We start from the raw sequence: 19,877 nt of genomic DNA, 5'->3' as shown, positions 1-19,877 counted from the left end.
GCCACCAAAACTTCTTTTAAGCAAGACTAGAATTTGAGAAAAGATTTCGGAGCTATTCAACTACTTAAGAATCGGAAAATAATCAAAGAGCTAGTTTGGTTACAAAAATAACTACGATTTTCCGAATTCATTGACTGCAAATTATCAGAGAAAATCACTTTTTGAAAATAAAAACCTCAAAAGAAATCAAATAAAGGCTGGTCAAAACATATCAAAAGTCTGGTGCCTCGAGTCAGATGTCTTCAGTATTCCTCTAATCTTTTTTCACTTCTTTCCGTTTGACTTTCGTATCTCGCTTCGCATCTGTCTATTCCTGCACGTAGCGCAGCCGCTCCTCACGCTTATCGCAATCATCTTCTCTTCCTTGCCATGATTCGTACTTTTGCCACCATTGCCAATCGCGGTCCAGGGATCCGTTTGGCGACTTTGGCAGCGTCCAGGAACCTCGGGTATTCCTCTGGGGGCCGTATCTCATCTGTAAGGATTGAAAAGTTGCGTTTTTCACCGTTCAGATCGTCAACATCTTTGCGCTATACTTCCGACATCCAGCATGTTATGCAAGAAGCAGACTCGCTAGATGTGAACAATTCGGTGTCTAATACCGGGGTGTTGGATTACGACCGGAAAAATGCAGTGGTTTTGTATTTTGATCATATCTACCCATTCTCAGTGTCACGCTATTCGTGGAAACAGTACTTTACTTTGCTATTTCCGGTCAACAGGTGCTCTGAAGATGATATCCGTGAACGTGTTATGAATCTCTCGAGCACAGAAAAAGAACCTTTACCAAAAGACGTAAGAATTCTTGAACTTGTTCCGATGCGCAGAGACGGAGGAGTTTTTGTCAAATTTCAATTGCCAGCCACCATGTCCGCTCGCGAGCTTGTGGGCCTCATATGCCAGAATACAAAGGAGAACGAACAGGCTTACGGCGAAAGGTTTCTTGTTGGGCCATTGAACAAAATCTGGAACCATTTTCCTCGCTGTTTTCAAGTTAAAGGAACGCCATGGATTGAGGATTTGCGCCGTTTTCCCAGTGTCAAGCTTCTGGTCAAGTTTGAAGGTGAAAGACTCACCGAGGAAGAGTTGTACGTGTTGTTCCGTCGATATGGACTCATTATTGATATTGCTCCAGGTTCTGGAACCGAACCTGCTGTGATCCACTTCCGTAAAATCAGATCCGCCATTTGTGCCAAAAATTGTGTTACGGGAATCACTCTAAACAGCGGCAATACCGTGGTCCATATCCAGTACCTTCCTTTGAAAAGGGTCAACTACATTACTGACTTTATTGGGAACCATCAGCGGATTGCAATTCCTATCATTTTGGCACTCTTGGCCACGGCAGCTGTGTTCATTTTCGATCCAATTCGTGAATGGTTCATCATGCAGAATGTCTCTCACCGCCATGCTCTCGACTCTTACAAGGATAACAAGTTTTTGAAACTTGTCTCGTTGCCGTATGAACAGGTTCGCCGGTGGATCGATCTGGGCTACGACTACTTTGACCTGAAATTTGGGTGTGACGAAGAAGACGAATTTGGAGGAGAAAAGGGTGAAGCTCCCAACGATTTGTGGTCGGAGCGATACGAAAAGGTCAAGCAGCTCAAGTTGTGGATCTACGAAAATATCAACACATTTATCATTGTTAGAGGACCAAAGGGCTCGGGCAAAGAAGAGCTCGTTCTCGAGCACACTTTGCGAGACGACCCTATTTTGGGCAACAAACTCTTGTACATTGACTGTGAAGCGCTCGTGAAATCTCGTTCGGATAATGCCTTGATCGAAGCTACTGCTCAGCAATTGGGTTATTTTCCCGTTTTTACTTGGACAAATTCCATTTCGCAATTTGTCGATTTGGGTGTTCAGGGCCTTACAGGTCAAAAGTCCGGCTTGAGTGAGTCCAAGGAGACCCAGCTCAAAAATATGTTTGGACTTACGTCGCTGGCTATTCGCAAACTCGCACTTCAAGATTACGCCAAGTATAAAAAACTGGTTCTCAGACAACGCAGACGCCAACAAGGCGACTCAACTTCAGAAGATATACTCTCGGAGGACGAGTATCTTTCGCAGCATCCTGAGCGGAAACCTGTGATTGTCATCGATAAATTTGCGGGCCGTGCTGATGGAGACCAGGACTTCATCTTCAAAATGATTTCCGAGTGGTCGGCTCAACTTGTTCAGAGTAATTTGGCTCACGTTATAATTCTCACCCACGATGTGGGTAGCATGCTGCATTTGACCAGTGCTTTGCCCAACCAAGTAATGAAGCTGATATCGTTATCGGATGCTTCGCAGAGACTGGCTCGTCACTATGTGTTGAACCAGCTCAACAAAGAGAGCCAAGCTCAAGTCAATGAATTGGACTCGTGCCTTGAACCTTTGGGAGGACGAATGTTGGATCTTCAAGCCTTTGTGAGACGTATGAGATCGGGAGAAGCTCCTGGTGATGCGTTGGAAGAAATGGTGAGCCAAGCGTCGGAGCAAATCACCACATTTTTTTTGCTGGCATCGCTGACTCAGAACAGCTGGAGCACCGCTCAAGTGTGGTTGCTTATCAAGTTGTTGGCGAAACAAGAGTCCATTTCCTATGAGACCCTCTGCCATGATCCTCTCTTCAAGTCTCCTGATTCCTTGTCTATACTTTCAACTTTGGAGAAACATGATTTGATTTCCTTGATCTCCGACAAGGGAGTGTTGAACACAGTTCTGACAGGACGTCCCTTGTACAAAGCAGCATTCCGGTCGCTTGTGGAAGATCCCAAAATATTCCGCATTTACGAAGAAGACCTTTATAACAAGTTGATTGCATTGGAAAATGCCAAGATTGCCAAACTTGAAGATGAGTTTGCCAAGCTTGCGAGCGTGGATGCTAGGTTAGTAAGAAACCGGCTCGACTATGTTCTGAACAAAATCGTGGCTTCCACCGACAAAATCACCGATTACGAAGAAAAGATTAGCGGTCTTTCGAGCAAGAAGAGTTCGTGGTTTTAAAGTTGAAGAAAAGACTTGGTGATCATTATGAGGCTAACATTTGAAGACTAATGCATTATGAGACTAATTCATTGAAGACTAAATGCTTTATGAGACTAAATGGATTGGCAGATAAAAACTATGATTTGGCAGTATAAAGACAATGCATTTATGAGACTAATGCATTATGAGACTTCATTATGAGACTATTCATTAAGACTAGCTGAAGAATTAGCAGCATGAACTTGTGAATGCAATATGACGGATCCTGTAAACTTTTGCTCAATTCAACAACTTTCCCTGTATAATTTCGTAGGCCATTCGGCGCCGAATCACCTTCATGTCCCGCTGCCCGTAGGTGAGTTTATACCCTTTTGCCAAAAATTTAGCACAAGTACACATGAACACACCACAGTCGTAACCGTTCAGTTGCTGTGGAGCTTTTTCACTGGGCCGAATTTTGAATGTGGAATAGTCAATTGGCGATTTTTGCTTTTCAGCTTCCGCACTCATATACTGGCGAAGAAGCAGTAAGGCTTGAGGATTTCCATGAGACGAAAGAGAGTCAAAATACTGAAACTGCTTGTTTCGATTGTCAACCACCGCCAATGCCCAATGGATTCCCATGATATTGATAGGCACCAAAATCAAGTCTTTGGAAGTCACATCGACTTTCTTCCGTTTGGACCATCTTGCAACTCCAGCATAACCTCGTTCCTTCAATGTGGTATAGAAGTGAGTGGTCCAGCCAAACACATTGCTATTAGTGAACAAATTAAAGTAGAAGTCGATGACATTATCATTAAGCCATTGTCCATCGTTCAAAGTACTTAAGTCTCTTGCCGTGATATCTATTTGGAACTGAGACTTTACAACGGTGGAATTGCGTGCCAGCCAGTACTTTAAAACCAGCGCTAGTTGGTCCTTTTGTAGCGGTTCGATCCGTGATGTGAGAGCTTCTCGCTCAATGGTGATTTTATGCCGTCTTTGGTCTCTTTCAGTGTCTATCTTCGACACCTCATCTGCCAAATAGGTGTCCACCAAAGTGTCCACGAGCGAGTATTGCGACTTCAGAGGCGCCTGGGGCAAGTAATACTTCGATACAAAGTCGTCGTAGGCGGTTCTGGAAAGTTTCGGTGTGAATTCATTCATATCTCTTGACGATTTCAATGCACTTTGGGTGAAAATTTGGTTATATCTGCGGTCTAGTGTCCGAGCTTCTGTATATCGAGACATTTTGGCTTCGGTAAATGATGTCCCATACTGGGGGGTCTCGTGTGGAACCTCGGTGGTGTCTATCCACAGCTGGTGGAGAAATCCATCGTCTTTTTTTGCAGCTTCTTCCACGTCTTTGCTGCCAAAAGCTGGTGCTTTATCTTCAACTACATCTAGAATAATTAGTGAGCTGTCCGTATCAGATACCTGAGCTTCCTCCTTTTGCATTCTCGGCAAAAATTCAAAAATCCATACAAATATATTGATAATTGTGAAAAAGAACGTTTGGAGATTTTTGAAAGATGCAGATGGTCCCTCGGATGTTTGGACCGGTTTACCGGATTGTCTCCCGGCCGGAATTGGTTCGTCGTCAATTGAAGCTCCTTCTCGCGCCTGGTACCGCTGCCTTAGTCGCTGCCGCGCTACCAAAGGACTCTGCTCAAATGAAACCTCGGATGTCATGAGCTTCTTGGGAGAACCTGAATCCGTTAAGTATTGAGTCACGTGATAGTCACGTGCGTCTATAAACGTCTCGAATTAGGAGCCTTCAGTTTGTCATGACTTCGAGGCCCGAAACCAAGATTCCTGACGAGATCACGCTGCCATACCCTATTATTGGGGCCGGGACAATTGAGAGCGGGTTTGGGCGCGGTTCGGCCGAGCTTGGAATTCCGACTGCCAATATTCCAGTAACCTCGGAATTAAATAAATTGGAGACCGGAATCTATTATGGGTGGTGCAGATTGGTGCCTCGGAATCAAGAATGCGCCGCTAAGCAGCGTTCTGATGGGAAAAAAGTGTACTTTAATAATGGAACAAAACTTGCTGACGATGAACTTGAAACATTCCCAATGGCCATGTCGATTGGGTGGAATCCATTTTATAATAATGAGACCAAAACCGCCGAAGTTCATATCATTCACAAGTTCCGGGAAAACTTCTACGGTGCCGACCTCCGGTATGCAGTTATGGGCCACATCCGGCCCGAACTCAATTACACCACCAAGGAAGCATTGATTGCAGATATCAATAAGGATATAGAAATCACCAAAGACGCATTATCGAAGCCCAGTTATGAGAAGTATAGGACGAAAATATGATAGGAAAAAGATAATGTATATAGTCAGAAGATAGTCTATGTAATTACAAGCTAGCTCATGTAAGTGAAGCTTCTTCTGCAGGTCGAGAATGACTTGTTTAAGCGTGCATGATGCGGGCGCAGGCAGCCGTGCAGCGGAACCGATGATCTGGCCTGCAGACAAACTATACTTGCTTTAACCAGTTCTTGGCTGATTTTGTCTCTGTATGAACCTTTCCCTGGACCTTTCTATGGGGGGTTCTATGGGACTTTCTGTGTTCAAGAATCATGCCAGCGACATAGTTTGTGATATCCGTGGACATACAGATACTTGCAGCTATATTGCAGCACATTGCGACGGCTACTTTAATATTGCAAAATACTATTATTGTTCGCCTCAGGCGTCCTCGTGGTTATTTACGGTGTTTTTCTGCTTTGGTATATTCTTGGCATTGGTAGCACTCTTTGGATGTCTCAGCTTGATCGTAGCGAGTCTTTTTTTTCCAAATGTCAATTATTTCACCAATGCTTGTGGATGGAATAATCGAATTTTAAGTGTGATGCTTCTTCCATTGACCAATGCCATCCCAGACGTTGTCAGCTACTACGTTACACTACGTTCAAATTCGGTGGACTTGGTTTTGGGCCAACTTATAGGATCCATCATGGTGATGTTCACGGTGATTATTGGGTCGATTTCATTCTTTTGTCCTTTTACTGTTACCGATAGCAGATGGGTGCTTCGAGATTTCGCATGGGTCGTTGCGGTGCTCGTATTGTTCTTGTATATTCTTTCGGACGGGAAAATCACTACCGCAGAATGTGCGATAATGGTGCTACTGTTTGTGGTTTATCTTTTCTATCTAGGCCAATACGACCAGCTGGCAGCTACGCAGAAACAGGACAGGGAATATACTAGGGAATTGGCCCATCTGCCGAATTTTCTGCCAGGACTGCCAAAACTGCCAAAACTGCCAACTCTTCTGTCTCCAGGACTGCCAATTTTTTCCAACTTTTCCAATTCGGAGCTTCTTCGTCCCGTTCTGCCATTATCTCTCAAGTCCGGCTCTTCGGTTGGCTCTGACGGTCCAGTTTTTGAGGAAGTGGTTGATATTCTTGAAAATAGAGACGCTCATCGTCATTTTTTCATATGGATATTCCATCGCATTATTGATTTTGTTGAAAAATTGTTAGCGTTGGTTGTGCCAGTAGTGCTGGAAGAAACCTCTTCTACTCCAATTCTGAGAATATGGTTTTCCGCTGTGGTTCCTCTAGTATCTAACTTTGAATTTGGGTTCACGGAAAACTGGGAAATTATGGTTCCTATAGTTCTCGTTGCAATTCTTGTCACCGAAGCAGCATACCAGCACACTCGGCTGCGAAAAGTGGTCGCTTCCATAATTGGAGTATACATGTCCATGGTGGTCATTTCGCAGATCTCGCAGGCTGTACTTCGACTATTGAAGAACCTTGGGGTGTTGCTAAAGATTAGCGACTACATGCTTGGTTTGGTGGTGTTTTCCATCAGCAATTCCATCACAGACATCATCACCAATATCACCATTTCTGTCACTGTGGATCCCATCTATGGAGTCAATTGTCTGCTTGGATCACCCATCATTCTCATCTTACTTGGTATCGGCGTCAATGGACTTCTTGTCCATGCTGCTGGACAAACGTTGCAATTCCAAGTTCATCAAAATTTGATAATCAGTGCGTCGGGAGTATTGTTGGTTATGCTCTTTTACTTGGCATATATCCCGCTCAACAAATGGCATCTTGACCGCAAACTAGGAGTCATCGTGTGGTTGTGGGCAATTGGTATCACGGTTCTTAATTGTGTAATGGACCAATGAGACTTTGGTGGAACTTTGCGTCAAAATTCACTTCGTCTTTTGTATTTAATTCCAAGTTGAAATGGCTCCGGATCTCCAGTTTCAACTCCTCTGGTAATGTATAGTAGTTTAGCAACTCAGAAACTCGATGGTGATCGCTTTCTTTGAAAATTTGGAGAAACAAGTTTCGCATTTTGGTGCTGTCTTGTGTGTGGAACAAGCTTTCAACACTGAGTAACTTTTCCAATATGGGTATAGGTGTGGCCGCAGATTCCTTCACGTATTCTGTAAGGATGTCTCTTGCCCTTGTGTAATTTTTGAGGGATAACTCCACGTCCACAAGTTTTACGAGCAATTTGTAGCTCGCACAATAAACCATGCCGCGAGTGAGAACTTCAACCGCCTGTAACATTCGGTCCTGCGATATGTGGAACTCGGCAAAACGCAACCAGAACTCAGGGTACGGTGCGGTTATCAAGAGGCATCGCTCGTACACCTGAATTGTGTGCTGATGGGGAAAATTGAGTTCCAAAAATGAAAGGTAATTATGCCACTGTTTGAGTTGTGCTTGCGGTATGAATGTCTGGTCAAAGTATTGGCGCTGAAAGTGTCGTTCAAACGAGTAGATCTGGTGTGTCTTGGCCTGGGTGGTGATATAAACGTCTGTGAACAACTTTTTGAGCTTTATCGATGCTTGACGAAAATCTCCATTGTAGCTTCGAATGGCCTTGGGTGGAACTATGTAGCCAATTGTGGTTGAATTGAGGTTGCTGATAGCAGAAAAGAACATTTTGGCAAACAAATTGTAGTGGTAAATTGGCTGTTCAATTATAGTCCGAAGGAGAATATGGTACTGTCGTTCTGGGTCGTTTGTTGCGTAGCTTTTGATGAATGAAAGATAAAGTTGATAAAACTCGTGGGCATAAAAATGTCTTCCGATTGTTTTCCGGGCAGTTTCGAAAAGTTGTGCAATTTCCTCAACATTATCTGATATTGTATCTACTCGAAACTGAAGATAGTTGGTCCACAATTCGATGGACGCTCGCAAGTGAACCAAAGCTCTTTCATATACAATAATTGCCTTTTGGTGATAACCCAACCTAAACTCACACTGGGCATAACGGATCCAGTAATGGACAAGTAACGGAAACTTTTCGAGAAATGCATTGTAACAAGTTCGTAAAATTTCAACTGCTTCATCGGAAGAAACCTTGGATATTGGTACGCCATTTTCCCGTTCAACTTCCCGAATGAGCTTTTCCCATAAGTCCAAGGACTCGGGATTTTCCACGAGTGCCGCCGAAATACGACCCCAACCGGATTGTTCAGCCTCCATGTCCGATTATTGCCAAGAAGAGCCCTTGCAGAGAATAACGTGATTCTGCGGGCCAGCCAAACACCAGCGCGCGGGTCGAGCTTCTAGGTTACGGGAGATTTAGGCGAAATGAGGTCCGGGTGCGGCGCCGTCCCGGGCGTTTCAGATTAGTTTCAGAATGTCTCGCATTGTTATCGGAAAACAGGAAATGCGACATCTCGTATTAATGCGGGGCAGATCCGTTTAGTTATTGGTAGTTGCATTGCATCTTGTTGCATTGCATCTTGTTGCATTGCATCTTTTTGCATTGTCTAGTCAGTTATACACATGAATGGCTGGTGAGTGTTGAGCAGATCAATGGCTTTTTCTCCGATAGCTCCGATCGAGTCAATGGCCTGGACTCGACAGTTTAATTTAATTACGATCGTCTAAACTTGCATCTGGGAACGTATTCCAGCAGCAAGAAGTTTACAGAATCATAACATGTTACAGATAGAATTTTGATATTTGAACCAATGTTTATTATTTGAAGGTTCCAAACTATCTTGGCACTCTCCAGAACAGAGCCAAGAGACATCTTGACGAATGCTCTATAATGAATATTCAGGACTTAAGTCTCTTTAGTCTCCTTAATTACACTGCCCTTGATTGACTATGAGCTCGAGTTTCGAACCAAATTTTCGATTCAGTCAAAATCATGTCAACACTCACTCATCAAACTCACCTTGCAATCCATAGATATCGCTTTTATATCGATGACTGAGATATGTGATTAACTCCTTAAAACTTTGTGAGCGTTTCTTAATGATCGCCTTGAGTATTGGGGTTATGCCCGATAATTCGAAGTCTTCAAGATTTGTTGTTGAAAAAAAACCTCCTATTTTCACTTCTTTTTGTATGTGATTGAAATACCAGTTGTTCTAATAATAACTGACGCCGGCACACTAGGCAATCAAAAACTCATCACGTGTCTTGTAGCGTTGTTCTGTGGTAAACAGCATCGTGGTATTTTAATTATTATGAGCAACTTTAAACAGTCAGCTCATGTATGCCCGAAATACTTGAACTGACCATCTATGACTCATTTTCAACTTGATAGAAGTAAAAAGGACATCTTGCATATTGCAAAAAAATCAAGTGGTAGCAGTAAAATCAGGCGTAGCTTTTTTTGCTTGAGTAAAAGTTTCAAGTCAAATATTCAATGCAACCCTGTTCAGTGCTGGTTTCATATCGGCGGTTTAATGTGAAAGTTTATGCGTGGTAAATAATTGAATCCGGGTCGGCGAACTCAACATCAGAGCGCAAATTATGCAGCCACAGGGGGGGGGGCGCAATACTTATGGCGAATGCTGCATCCATGGAACTAATACCATATTTGGTAACGCCGCAATATGTCTGTTTGTGGCCAAAATACACTTCGCTTGCACCGACTATGGCGCAATAACTGACGATCTTCAGTGGAGTATATGCAGCCCAGTACGGCTAGTGCATTTCATGCAAGATATTTCCGGTGCGCCGCACCATGCAGCCAAATTAAAAAAAATTTTGTTGCATTTGGACCATAACCCTGCGTACTGTACCAAGTGATGGCATGGTGAAAAAAAAATAGACAATGATAAGCAGATAAGGGCCCTGCAATCTGCCCTCTCACAAGACGCACACAAGATACTAGCAGGTGACTTTGAGACGTTTTCTGTAAAGGTAAATAAACTTCTCGTATCTCACTGTAAATACGAACTGGTGACCTTGTTTTGAAACTGGTGACCTCTATAGTTAGCGGTTTCTTTTATTCAGGGATATTGTTCCTGTGTACCCCCAACGGAGTGCATAAGGCGAGTGCCGCATGGATGCGAGATTCATGCATACTTTCGTATACTCCTAGACCAGTTTAGTATCACACGTTTCCTGGCATCTCTGAAACATGAATGGGTTTCAGAATAGGTGGGTGACGCAATGTTGTAGCAGGTTTTATGCACCTTCGTCAGCTTGTTGAGACAGATTTTTCACCACACGTTTTCAATTTCCTCATTTGCGGTATTGTTAATCCGTAATTTTTTTTCCTCACCCCCAGTAAGGTATCTATTAGGTAAGAGATCATTGCCTAAGAGGTTTTTGCATGCATGCACTTTAACGTTTCAAGCAAGATGGAGTATGTGGCGCATTGCCAAGCACGAATCCGCCGGAATACGAAGATGTGTGGAATAGGACGGTCCTGAGCTCAAAGTTTGATTGTGGGTCTGCTATGATTAGCCTCGGACCATAACCAAGGGTTTTCAGACCTCGGATATCGGATGCATACTCCACAGGCTTAATGTTGCCGCCGCCCCTTGTATGTTTGGCCACCCGCATGCATATGCATGATCTGCATTTTTTATGCATGTATCTCATTATGCAATGTCGTATCACCCTCCCAAAACGCAGCCGATGGGTATAAAACTCCAATGTAAGTCCCTTTGTTTGAATCAAAAAGACAAGAAGGTTGATGGAATTTGTTAGCGACCTCAACTGGACTTATGAGCCTGAGCTCGACCCTATGTTAGCATGTCCTGTAAATCCAGCTCCAGGAAGACTTGGAGGACCTTTTGGATTTTACGTCGACTTTGAAAGTAACTGCCTCGTCAAGGATAATATCAACCTCAACCTCAAGTTGGGTCTGGCAATGTACTCCAGTCCAGTGCGCGGCTCACCAATGACAATAGATACGGCGACGTTTGAGCCGCATCCTCTCGGTTTGGGTATCGATTATTCTGGCGACCAAATGGCATCGAGTGAACTTGACCATGCGACATATTTCGATATTTACTCGAGACTCACTGAGTCCAGCAGTTCGGACTCTCTTTTTTCAATGTCCAATGACGACCTCTCGGAGCCAGAAACCGTACATGTCGAGGAATTAGAGCCAAAAATTCCAGAACCTATCTTGACAGGAGCAAGTCCCATAATGGAGAGAGCACAATATCGCCCTAAATTAGTGGATCTCTTGAGGAGCCAGTTTTCCCCAGAAGAAATAAAGCTGTTTGGAACCTGTCTTCTTCAATGTACTCACTGCACAGAAGAGTTCCATCATCATCTAGACTTTGCATTGCATTTGGATCGCATTAGACAAAATCGACCATTCAAATGCCCACTCAAAAGCTGCCCATGGAATGTGCTTGGCCACACCCGCAAAATGGATCTTCGTAGACACTGCATGGCACATTTTCCAAAGGGAAAGGCTGGCAGGGAAATCGAAACCGTGCTGCCTGAGGAACGCCAACGTATAATGGAAATGGTATTTCCATGCCATTTGAATTGCGGAAAGTACTTTTATCGGAAGGACTCACTCAAACGTCATATAAAATTGCTTCACGAGAACGAGGGGGCCAAGGCAAGAAAAAGGGCCAAAAAGTGAAATTTCGAAAAGTGAGGTTCAAAAGTGAGGTTTTTGTGCTGGTCGCAATTTGCACCCATTTCATAATGCAATTAATATTAATAATATTCTTCTCGATTTTGGCAGTAGTTTGTGCTGGAGCAGACCAGTCGAGGATCTGCAAGTCGTATGGTTCAGACGTCCCCTTTTCGGGATACAAGATCGAGTTTCAATATAGAAATAGTGGTACATTCCACTTGTACATGTGCCGCGAAGGAAAATCGATTGGGACACTTTTTCTCAACGATAGCATTCCATATGGCCAAGATCTTTGTGTTGTGGAGGGACAGCCATGTTTATTTCTTGCACGCACCAAGGCTGCCTCGAAACGGCAGAATGCCATGTTTTTTCCGGGTGATATTATCGGTGGAATCTTTCAAAGAAACGGGAAATCGCTTCTTCCAGTAGCGCCGCTCATTGCCGAAAACGCTCTAAAATTTCACTGGGTCGAGTTCAAGGGTTTGAAAAAGGCTATTATTCACGTTCCCATATTGGCCACTTTGGGTATTGACAGCACTAGAAACGGCGATACCATGTGGCTGGAGAATATTGATGTGGATGAGCAATACGGTGGGGTCGAACAGACAAAAATGATCATGAATCACATCATGGATAGGATTATACCGGGTACTGCCAAATTCATATTACGTGTGTTTAAAACTGGAGCAGGACTTGTCAATACCGTGGTCCGCGACGGCACCGCTTTACTCTGGAGCGGGGTGGCGCCCTAGATGCAGAAACAGCTGCGGTTTGCATTTGTGGTGCAAGTCTAGTTTCGTTAGCTTCAACACACAAATAGCACACATGTCTTCCAACACCGAATTGCCAGCACAAGCCTTAGTAGCTAGAATGACCAACAGGCCCGCACTTGGCGCTATCAATGGGTTTGCTTCTTCGTTCCCAGTGGTGAAAATCTTCACTTCGAACGCTGTACCCATCATGGTTGCTCGTGAGGCGCTGCGCAAGTAGTAATAAATGTTAAGCAAATCAATTGTAGCAGCCTAGATTTAGGTACTGGAATACAGTAGAGGATCTGGGTGGGATCCGGACATGAGATCGTTGTATCTTGGAGGGGATTTTGAACTGTGAGGTTTCTTGCTTCACGGTGATTTTCTTCCGCGGAACAGGCCGAGAAATCCCCACCTTCCGGACCACTTGTGGCCTTATAGGCTTGTTATCGGTCACCAAGCGAGTGCTTGCAACAAGTTTTTCAACCAGAGGCTCATTTTTGATCAATGGTTCGGATTTTATGTATGGCTGTGGCACCATTACTGTGTCGTTTCTTGCTCTAATCGCTTGGGAAACGTCCCTAACTGACGAGCCTATCTTCTCATCCACCATAACGAGGAACAGCTTGTTCGGGAGCTTGAATTCGTGCCCACTAGCCAACATTTCGCTCATCACAAAACCTACGGAGCCACTAAGAAAGTCACTAACGAGCAATAATTGAGTAGGATTACTGAGCTCAACTTTGTTATTCACCTCGTAGTACCTCAAGATGCCGTCACACCATTTTTTATCCTTTTGAACTATTCGTGTGGAATATAAAACCCTATATTCATGCACTATGGAATTCTTGTAAGGGTCCATAAAACGTGAATCTGAGGGACGCGAAGCGCACTTTATATAGGCAGGATGGTTGCAAACTTGTGCATACCTTCAAAAAACTGTGACCCCAACATGTACAACTATGCCGCCATTGCGCTTTGGTTACTACATTTGCCAATCGCTGCATGATATCGTGCATGAACGGCTGCATTCGTCACTATATAAGAAGAGGCTGCCGCCGTTATTTTTTCTCTATTGCTATTTACATTATGGGTTGTAAAATGGGAAGCCCATGGCACTGAGCAACACGCGGGCTTGCTCGTCGGTTCTGGCTGTAGTCTTGAACGTGATATGGAAACCAAAAAGGTTTGGAAACAATTCCTGGAAATTTTCGATTTCGGGGAAATACTTGACGTCTTCAGGCAGCAATCCAAACGAGATGTTACCTGATCCATCTCCACTGGTGTTCTTGATTCCCTGGAAAGTACGGACTCTTGGAAGCACCAACTCGGTCAATGTGGACACAAATTGGGTCATGTCTCTGCCAGTCAATTCAACCTTGGAGCCACATGGCCGTCCAACTCTACATCTCCACTGGAGAATATTGGACTTGTTGTAAAGTTGCTTGGGTTTCACGTTGGTGATCTGAGCCAACTGGAGTCTCAGGGAAATGTTTAACCATCCCTCTTCAAGGGCCTCGGAGTTATACGAGTTGATTGATATTCCAACGAGTTTTGGAACATTGGAAGGACCAATAGGATGTATATCTTGCGTGGGACGCACCAATCCCTTGGGCTTTTTCAATGTTCTGTACAAGGCATATGGCGAGTCCGTGCCCCACGATCTCTTTTTTTCTCCCTCGATGGTCTTGGCTTCGTGCTTGTAATAATGCAATAAGAGGTCCAGTTTGAGTGTATTCTCATAGTGTTCCTCCACTCGGTCTTGACATATTTCCGTTGGACGGTAACCTACCGATTCCACTTCGGTCTTGGGGATAACAAGAGGTTGATACTTTGGCTTCAAACGAGCCTTCCTTATCTTCACCAAATGGTGCACAGGTTCAACTGTGGAGTAGCCAGTCCGCAGAAGCCGGCTACCGCTGGAGAACGCTCTGGCAAACCGCATCATGGTGGTTGGTGAAAATTTCGAGACTTCAAAAACCTCAAAAAATCTCATAATTATGTAATCGCAGGTTGCAGGAAAAATCCATTCTTCCTCAACCTGTAAGCCATGCGTTTCGGCCTCCCTCCCGAGTTAGATGTGGTAGAAGATGCTCCTGCCATCACCATGCTGCGCTATGATCCATTGTCTGTGGCTGAAAAATTTGATAGGCTTTCGACTCATTGGATAGATCTGTTTGAAACTTCCAATGATGATTTCAGTACAGTAGTTTCTCAGAAAATGCTGTCTCCGTTGTCTACGCCGTCCTATTCGAGCCTGAGAGAAGCAGTAAAGCAGGCGATAGATGCATTGACCGGGCAGTTTGAAGCAGGTCTTCGGATTCAGCAGCAGCAAGTGCAATATTTAATCGATCAGGAACGTAAGCACAAAGAGGAAGAAGCCCGTCGACGAGCAGCTGAACAGAAGAAACAGGAGGAAGAAGAAAAAAGACGAAAAGAAGAGCTTCAGCGTCTAGAACAGGAGAAACAAAGGGCTCTTGAAGTTGAGCGAAAAAAGAAGGAGGAAGAAAAACTCCGGTTGGAAGAAGAAGCGAAGAAACAACGTATAATCGAGGAAGAAAAGAAGCGACAGGATGCACGTTTGGGTAAAGGCGTTTACAATTCTTCTGCTATTGCCGATGAGTACACCTGGCAGATGCAGACTATCGCTAAAATCAAAAGCACTATTGTGGAACCACTCGGAAAAGATGCTAACCTCAAAAAGGCGACCAGCGCTTTGAAGCGTAAAATCAATCCCAAGCTTGGACAACTTTCCAACTCTCGTTCGCATGTTTCAAAGCTTACCGCGGAGGTGATCAATACCATTCAAGAATCACGCTCACTCGGCGAACTCTCGTATCATTGGATCTTGAACTTCATAGCCAAGGCGGTGGTGGACCAAGCCGAAACCGAAGTCACTGTCAAGCAGACAGCAGCTTTGCCCCTTGCGATGTTTGTACAGTTAATTTTGGAAAGGTTTCCTGATTTTGAAGAGTTTCTTATGGCTCGTTTTGTCAAAAAATGCCCATTTATAGTCGGCTACACGAGCAAGGTTGATACGGAAGAAGGTCGTAAACGAATGGGCTGGCGCCGTTCTGAAGGAAAATGGGAAGATGAGAGCAAATATGACGAAAGAATTGCTGGTATCTGTACAGTTTGGGCAGCTATATCCGCTATTCCATCGGTTAAATGCTCTTCGTTTTCGAGCCAACGCTTATGGCAATTTCTCTCACGCATGGCTAATTGTCCAAAAGACTTGCTCACCAACGCACACTTTGCTTGTGTCGCCAATTGGTGGGAAGTCAGTGCTAATGCCTTCTCACTGGTATACAAGGACCAGGCGAATAAGCTTCTTAAATTAGCTGCAACTGACTGGACTGAACTGGTGGCAGACAAGAGGTTTCCCAGCGCTGCAAGACTTCGTATTCTTGGAGACGAGTGGCTTGAAACCGGCAAACTCAACTACATCAAACCCATGGATTATTAGCATGTTGTTAGCATATTGTACATTAATAGAACTTACTCAAAATCCGAGTCATCTATATCATCCGACTCACTCGAGCTTCCATCTGAATCATCCGATCCAACCTCCACATATGTCACCTTCTTTGATGAGCGTTTGCTGCTTCTAAGTGGCACATTTTTATTCACTTTTGGTTTCAGACGAGCTCTCTTCACTTTCTTGGTTTTGGTTCGAGAAATAGGTGGATCAACACGGCGTTTAAGACCACCAAACTTTGCTCGTATCGAACTTCTCAATCCAATCTGAATATTATCTGAAATGTAAATTTTTGACACTACCTTGTGTGCTTCCTCACTGGATCCCATGGGTCCATATATATCGCTGGGTAGATGGAGTTTTCCTGGCCATGTTTGCATGGAGTAATTTTTATAGTCGCAGACTTCTTTGATAGCCAACTGGCACAACTCAGCTATGCAATACAAAGCAGTAACCTTACTTTGACGAGGCTCTTCCTCATAAAGTTCTGGTGAAATGGTGCTGTCTCTGTATTGCTTGACACGACTGGCGAGGTAGTAGAGTAGCGAAGCATTTTCCATGCGCTCAACGCATTGCAAGTAGTAAATCACATAGTTGGCAGCAAACTCATAGGCGTTCAGAGGATCGTTTTCCAACTGTTCCAAGAACTTGGTTTCATGAGATATCAAGTGTATGAGTCTCACCAAGCTTCGCTCCACGAGAATACTGTTCTTTCCTTGTTCTCTCTTCAACAAAGACTTCACCCATGACGAAGTCAGGCTCTTCAAGGTTGTATTTGGCTCGTTGGCCACATAGAATACAAATGGAAGGAACTTCTCGGAAATGGCTTCGTGAGTAATACTTGCCTGTAGCTTTTTGACAAACCGACTTCTCACCTCTGGGTTGGAATCTTGAACCAAGTAGGCCAAGCACGAAATACGTTCATCAAAAAAGTGGTCGAGTTTGGAAATCTTTGCGAGTTTAAGTAGACCAAACCCAGCTGCGAGACGCAACCGTTGCAGATAGTTTTGCGGCAAAGGCTTGTTGTCACCCTTTGTACTAATAATGTCACCGCCGTTGTTGACGAGCGCATACAAAAGCTTGAAAACTGGGACTCCCACTTCATTTAACGACTCTTCATCTTTATCGGTAGTAGCCCTAACACGGTTCACGAACAAGCTTAGTGCTAAAATCTTTGAATTAAGTGAAGTGTGAGTTTTGACGTTTTCAATCCATGTATCATCACTGCTCTCGACGTCGTTCTTTAGCAAGATTTCTTGAATTATAGTGATGGTGATGTCGCTAGCACTGGTCTCAACCGCCATGGGATCTGTTTCGAAAAGTGTAGCGATGGAGGAGATATGAGTTGCGAGATGTTCAGACTTCGAGTCGATAGGTAACAAGTAATTGGATATCGCAGCTCCTGATAGTTCTTTCGTCTGGCTCTTACTCAAAATCTTGATAGCATATTTCGCTTCCAGCGGCGATCCTTCTCTTGCTTTTCGCTCCAACAAATCGTTATTGAGCTCATTCGGATACATGTTTGGGTATCTCTTCAAGAAATGGTATACCATTCTCATTATTTCGGTGTTGTCTTTCCCATCGTCGTCATTCACTAATTGCACAAGACTGTCAATACTAGACTTGAGTACTTCGGGGAAGTGCAGAAGAAACATCCTGCAAAATCGTTGTTGCGGTTTCATGATAAGGCCCGTTTCCACTTTTTGCGTACGTTATCAACTCATTAACGTTGGACACGTTGTGAATGAGAGGAGACGCACGGTACAACAAAAGCTTGAGATTTGTCACCATGTCAGTTGCCGAGACCACCAGCTTCTCATAATCAAGCTTGATGTTTTTAGGGTTCGAAAGTTTGTTGAGGAACTCTTTCATGGAGTTTCTGATGGAAGAGTAGTCTGATTCTGGCGAGATGCAAACAGTCATGAGGTTGAAAAACCGACGATTGTGTAAAAGTGCAAGTCTTTCAAGACAGGAATAAGTATCCAAACCTTCGGGAAATGAAGCGCAGATCCAGTTGATCACTTTTTCGAGCTGCTTCCCTTGTTGTTCCGGGTTATTCTCTTTATCGTCCTCATCTCGGGCTTCCAATTTGCTTTTCTTGTTATCGGCCACATCTAGAAGCTTTGAGACGACACCTGCAACCTGTTGCTGTCGCCTAGTAATTGCGAAAAATGCTTTTTGGCTCTTTTCATTTAATACGGACACAAGCTGGATGATTCTCTGGACTCTTTTCAGGGTGTTAGTTTCGAAAGGAATGAACTTTTCGAATAAACAAAGGTCGACAGCAGCATTAATGGATTTGTCGTTGATGTAAATCAAGGAAAGGACATGGTTTGGAATTTCTTTGACGATGATTTCAGACAATTCAGTACTTTCCTCTTCAGCGTGCATACCGTAATCAATGGCATCATTCTTTGAGATCAGAATATAATACAGGTTGTAGTAGTTTCCTAGTATCCTGAGAGACTGCTCTCTGACTTCTGAATGGCTCTCTCGTATCAAGAGTAAGAGAGTGTTCATTATGTTGGTCGACCCAATGGTAGCCGTGAATACTTCGAACGATATGCTAGAAAGGCATTTGCAAGCAGTCAAACGTACTCGATCATCGGTATCGAGAAGGCACTTTGTGACACCATTAGAAAGCTCGGTGGCCATCTCAGAAGTACAACTAGCATTGACGATATTGGGGATCAGTTCGAGCCATTTGCAGCGAACTTGCAGAGACACATCCAATGTCTTTTTGAGCCAGAGTTGCCAGGTAAGTTTGTGAGCGATTGAAAAGTTCAGTTTCTGCGTCAGACCAGAAGCGGCCACCATTTGGCCAATGGTTTCAGTCGCCATGGTGCGGAGCCGAGGATCATCGGCGTTCAATTCATCGTCTATGAGTCCAATGACAGCAGTCAAAAGCTCAGGCACAAACTTCCACACCTGAACCGTCAACGTGTGGATTTTCCTCAAGCTTTCTAATGCAGATGTGCGGTCTTTGTCGTTGGCACCGTCGGGAACAGCGTCCGCAAGAATCTCAGAGAAGAACTGAACAACCTGACGCGAGAGCCTGTCGACGTTCTGTTCGCAGATGTGTAATGAGAAGGTGAAAGCTGGGTTTCTGATATTAGATTTGGAGGATGTAAGGGCGGTGGAATCTGGAGCACTGGTCAAGAACTTGTTCAAGATCATTTTTAGGACTGGGTGGGTAATTTGGTCGGTTTCAGCGATTACTTCAGCCAAGATATCAGCTGCCAACGGCTCGAGACGCGCGGGAAAATTGGTGGATGCCACCGAATAGAACGTTTCAAACGTGGATTCGATGAGCTGCGATGCGTCTGGTAAGTCGGTGATAAGTATGATGGAACGAACTTCCGCGAGCCGTTTAAGCAAGTAGGATTGTTGCTGGAAATATGGGTTCTCCTGGTGAGAAAGTTGGGCGATTTGAGTGAGAAATGTTTTGAAAATCAAGCTTAATTCGCCTGCTGTGAACGGCGCATCCGGCGCATATACACGTAGAACGTCGGAAATTGCACAACACGTATATGCCTGTACTCCTACATTCGCGTGCTTCAACAATTTCTTGTTTACAAGTTCATTCTTGACGTTTTCGATCGAATTCAAATCAACGGAATCCTGGTCCAAAGTGGCCAATTCCTCCTGAAGGACTTGTAATCTGCCCAAGAGCTCCTTGAGTGGTATGGGGTCCTTTGCGGTCGATATGAGACTCTTTTGGAACTGCAACAGCCCCTTCTGCGCCTCAGACACCATACTTTGTGATGCGACGCGTTCTGTTTGATTTGAATTTGGTGAGACTTCCTGCACACGATGTTGTGTTCCTGTAGATAGCAGGGACGTTTT

General features: G+C 44.2%; 12 protein-coding genes across 12 annotated transcripts; 6 read left to right on the top strand and 6 right to left on the bottom strand. All coding sequences in view use genetic code 12, as the record gives it.

The window, feature by feature from the left end:
* Nucleotides 1-369: 369 nt before the first annotated feature.
* Nucleotides 370-2,994, top strand: PGUG_00286 (uncharacterized protein; the record flags this gene model as incomplete). The annotated part of the gene is made up of 1 exon (XM_001486859.1): nucleotides 370-2,994. The coding sequence occupies one exon, from the start codon at nucleotides 370-372 to the stop codon at nucleotides 2,992-2,994; it is 2,625 nt and encodes an 874-aa protein (XP_001486909.2).
* A 261-nt stretch (nucleotides 2,995-3,255) lies between these two features.
* On the bottom strand, nucleotides 3,256-4,650 carry ULP2 (SUMO protease; the record flags this gene model as incomplete). The annotated part of the gene is made up of 1 exon (XM_001486858.1): nucleotides 3,256-4,650. One exon carries the CDS (start codon nucleotides 4,648-4,650, stop codon nucleotides 3,256-3,258), a length of 1,395 nt encoding a protein of 464 aa, XP_001486908.2.
* A 95-nt stretch (nucleotides 4,651-4,745) lies between these two features.
* On the top strand, nucleotides 4,746-5,288 carry PGUG_00284 (riboflavin kinase; the record flags this gene model as incomplete). Its single annotated transcript, XM_001486857.1, has 1 exon — nucleotides 4,746-5,288. The coding sequence occupies one exon, from the start codon at nucleotides 4,746-4,748 to the stop codon at nucleotides 5,286-5,288; it is 543 nt and encodes a 180-aa protein (XP_001486907.2).
* A 205-nt stretch (nucleotides 5,289-5,493) lies between these two features.
* Nucleotides 5,494-7,122, top strand: PGUG_00283 (uncharacterized protein; the record flags this gene model as incomplete). Its single annotated transcript, XM_001486856.1, has 1 exon — nucleotides 5,494-7,122. The coding sequence occupies one exon, from the start codon at nucleotides 5,494-5,496 to the stop codon at nucleotides 7,120-7,122; it is 1,629 nt and encodes a 542-aa protein (XP_001486906.2).
* PRP42 (mRNA splicing protein) lies at nucleotides 7,100-8,437 on the bottom strand (the record flags this gene model as incomplete). Its single annotated transcript, XM_001486855.1, has 1 exon — nucleotides 7,100-8,437. One exon carries the CDS (start codon nucleotides 8,435-8,437, stop codon nucleotides 7,100-7,102), a length of 1,338 nt encoding a protein of 445 aa, XP_001486905.2.
* Nucleotides 8,438-10,898: 2,461 nt separating this feature from the next.
* On the top strand, nucleotides 10,899-11,807 carry RME1 (Rme1p; the record flags this gene model as incomplete). Its single annotated transcript, XM_001486854.1, has 1 exon — nucleotides 10,899-11,807. The coding sequence occupies one exon, from the start codon at nucleotides 10,899-10,901 to the stop codon at nucleotides 11,805-11,807; it is 909 nt and encodes a 302-aa protein (XP_001486904.2).
* Nucleotides 11,696-12,556, top strand: PGUG_00280 (uncharacterized protein; the record flags this gene model as incomplete). The annotated part of the gene is made up of 1 exon (XM_001486853.1): nucleotides 11,696-12,556. One exon carries the CDS (start codon nucleotides 11,696-11,698, stop codon nucleotides 12,554-12,556), a length of 861 nt encoding a protein of 286 aa, XP_001486903.2.
* A 256-nt stretch (nucleotides 12,557-12,812) lies between these two features.
* PGUG_00279 (uncharacterized protein) lies at nucleotides 12,813-13,415 on the bottom strand (the record flags this gene model as incomplete). The annotated part of the gene is made up of 1 exon (XM_001486852.1): nucleotides 12,813-13,415. The coding sequence occupies one exon, from the start codon at nucleotides 13,413-13,415 to the stop codon at nucleotides 12,813-12,815; it is 603 nt and encodes a 200-aa protein (XP_001486902.2).
* A 225-nt stretch (nucleotides 13,416-13,640) lies between these two features.
* On the bottom strand, nucleotides 13,641-14,549 carry PGUG_00278 (mitochondrial 54S ribosomal protein uL5m; the record flags this gene model as incomplete). Its single annotated transcript, XM_001486851.1, has 1 exon — nucleotides 13,641-14,549. One exon carries the CDS (start codon nucleotides 14,547-14,549, stop codon nucleotides 13,641-13,643), a length of 909 nt encoding a protein of 302 aa, XP_001486901.2.
* A 54-nt stretch (nucleotides 14,550-14,603) lies between these two features.
* On the top strand, nucleotides 14,604-16,019 carry GLE1 (nucleoporin; the record flags this gene model as incomplete). Its single annotated transcript, XM_001486850.1, has 1 exon — nucleotides 14,604-16,019. The coding sequence occupies one exon, from the start codon at nucleotides 14,604-14,606 to the stop codon at nucleotides 16,017-16,019; it is 1,416 nt and encodes a 471-aa protein (XP_001486900.2).
* Nucleotides 16,020-16,051: 32 nt separating this feature from the next.
* Nucleotides 16,052-17,713, bottom strand: PGUG_00276 (uncharacterized protein; the record flags this gene model as incomplete). Its single annotated transcript, XM_001486849.1, has 1 exon — nucleotides 16,052-17,713. The coding sequence occupies one exon, from the start codon at nucleotides 17,711-17,713 to the stop codon at nucleotides 16,052-16,054; it is 1,662 nt and encodes a 553-aa protein (XP_001486899.2).
* On the bottom strand, nucleotides 17,649-19,787 carry PDS5 (Pds5p; the record flags this gene model as incomplete). Its single annotated transcript, XM_001486848.1, has 1 exon — nucleotides 17,649-19,787. One exon carries the CDS (start codon nucleotides 19,785-19,787, stop codon nucleotides 17,649-17,651), a length of 2,139 nt encoding a protein of 712 aa, XP_001486898.2.
* Nucleotides 19,788-19,877: the final 90 nt, after the last annotated feature.

The sequence above is a fragment of the Meyerozyma guilliermondii genome, genomic scaffold (assembly GCF_000149425.1).
Source record: "Meyerozyma guilliermondii ATCC 6260 scaffold_1 genomic scaffold, whole genome shotgun sequence".
In the NCBI taxonomy this organism is placed as follows: Eukaryota; Fungi; Ascomycota; class Pichiomycetes; order Serinales; family Debaryomycetaceae; genus Meyerozyma; species Meyerozyma guilliermondii.
Note: the sequence above shows the minus strand (reverse complement) of the source record. Positions and strands in the feature narration are given on the sequence as shown.